Here is a 930-nt window from a genome sequence, read left to right as displayed (position 1 = left end):
TTAAAAAAAAAAAAAAAAAAGGACAGGCAACTACCATCTCAGTAGACATGGTAATGCACACGCTAACTGCCCAGTCATCTCCTATAATAGCAATGACTCCACTTGGGGTGGAAAAGCGAGAAGACTCTCCTTAGGTGAACAGTTTGTATTCAGGACACCATCCGCCCCCAGTTCATCACTGGCCGGAACATGAACAGCCCAGCCTTGCAACTTGTCCTACCTCCACCTCTCACGCCGACCCACACACATTCTCATCGGGTGGAGGCCGTGGCCACTCATTCAAAGTGACATCACCTGGTCCCAGTGAACCGACCTTGCCCCTTGGGTCCCCGCCCCTCCATCCAGCACCTACTCATCTCTTCCTGAGCCTTCGTCCAGAGGTCCTTCCGACTGATCTGTAGGAACAGGTTCAGCGTCAGCTCCCATGCCCGTTTTCCTGGGTAATGTGTGTCCAGAAGCTTTGCTACATCTTCTTTGGAAGCCTTTTTCAACTCGGTCCAGGGGACCGGCTTGAGTTCCAATTTCAAAGGTTCTTGTTTGAGGAGCTCCTTAAATTTCCAAAACTCTTCCTTTCTGAGCTCCTTCAGATACCACAACAAGCCAAAATCCGAAAAAAAAGATTCTGCCATATTGTCCCAGGATTGTGGGCTCAGGTGTCTCCAGAAGGAAAAGAAAGATCCTCAAAAATAAAGAATGAATGATACCTGGAGAAGAATATGATTGCAGAGTTAAGTCTCAGCAGCCTAAAGCAGCTCAGAATTATGGATGTCCTCACATGTATCTTGCATCAATCATCATCTAGGGAAGAAGTTTCATCTTTCTCCACACAAAGGCATGTGAATGGTAGAGCTGACTGGCACTTCACATGTCTGTCTTATTTTTGTCTAACATAAATGATGCTTCCATTTATGTGTAGTTTGGTACATACAA

General features: G+C 46.2%; 1 protein-coding gene across 1 annotated transcript in view; it reads right to left on the bottom strand.

The window, feature by feature from the left end:
• Nucleotides 1-648, bottom strand: part of NLRP9 (NLR family pyrin domain containing 9) — a 31,745-nt gene extending 31,097 nt beyond the window's left edge. Inside the window, exon 1 of the mRNA XM_037745049.1 lies at nucleotides 353-648. Within this exon, the coding sequence (XP_037600977.1) occupies nucleotides 353-629 (277 nt within the window). The 5' untranslated portion in view covers nucleotides 630-648. The remainder of the gene's footprint in view (nucleotides 1-352) is intronic.
• Between the last annotated feature and the right edge of the window lie 282 nt (nucleotides 649-930).

This window comes from Cebus imitator, unplaced genomic scaffold, assembly GCF_001604975.1.
Source record: "Cebus imitator isolate Cc_AM_T3 unplaced genomic scaffold, Cebus_imitator-1.0 Scaffold190, whole genome shotgun sequence".
NCBI lineage: Eukaryota > Metazoa > Chordata > Mammalia > Primates > Cebidae > Cebus > Cebus imitator.
The sequence above is the reverse complement of the archived record's forward strand: the minus strand, read 5'-3'. Positions and strand labels throughout refer to the sequence as shown.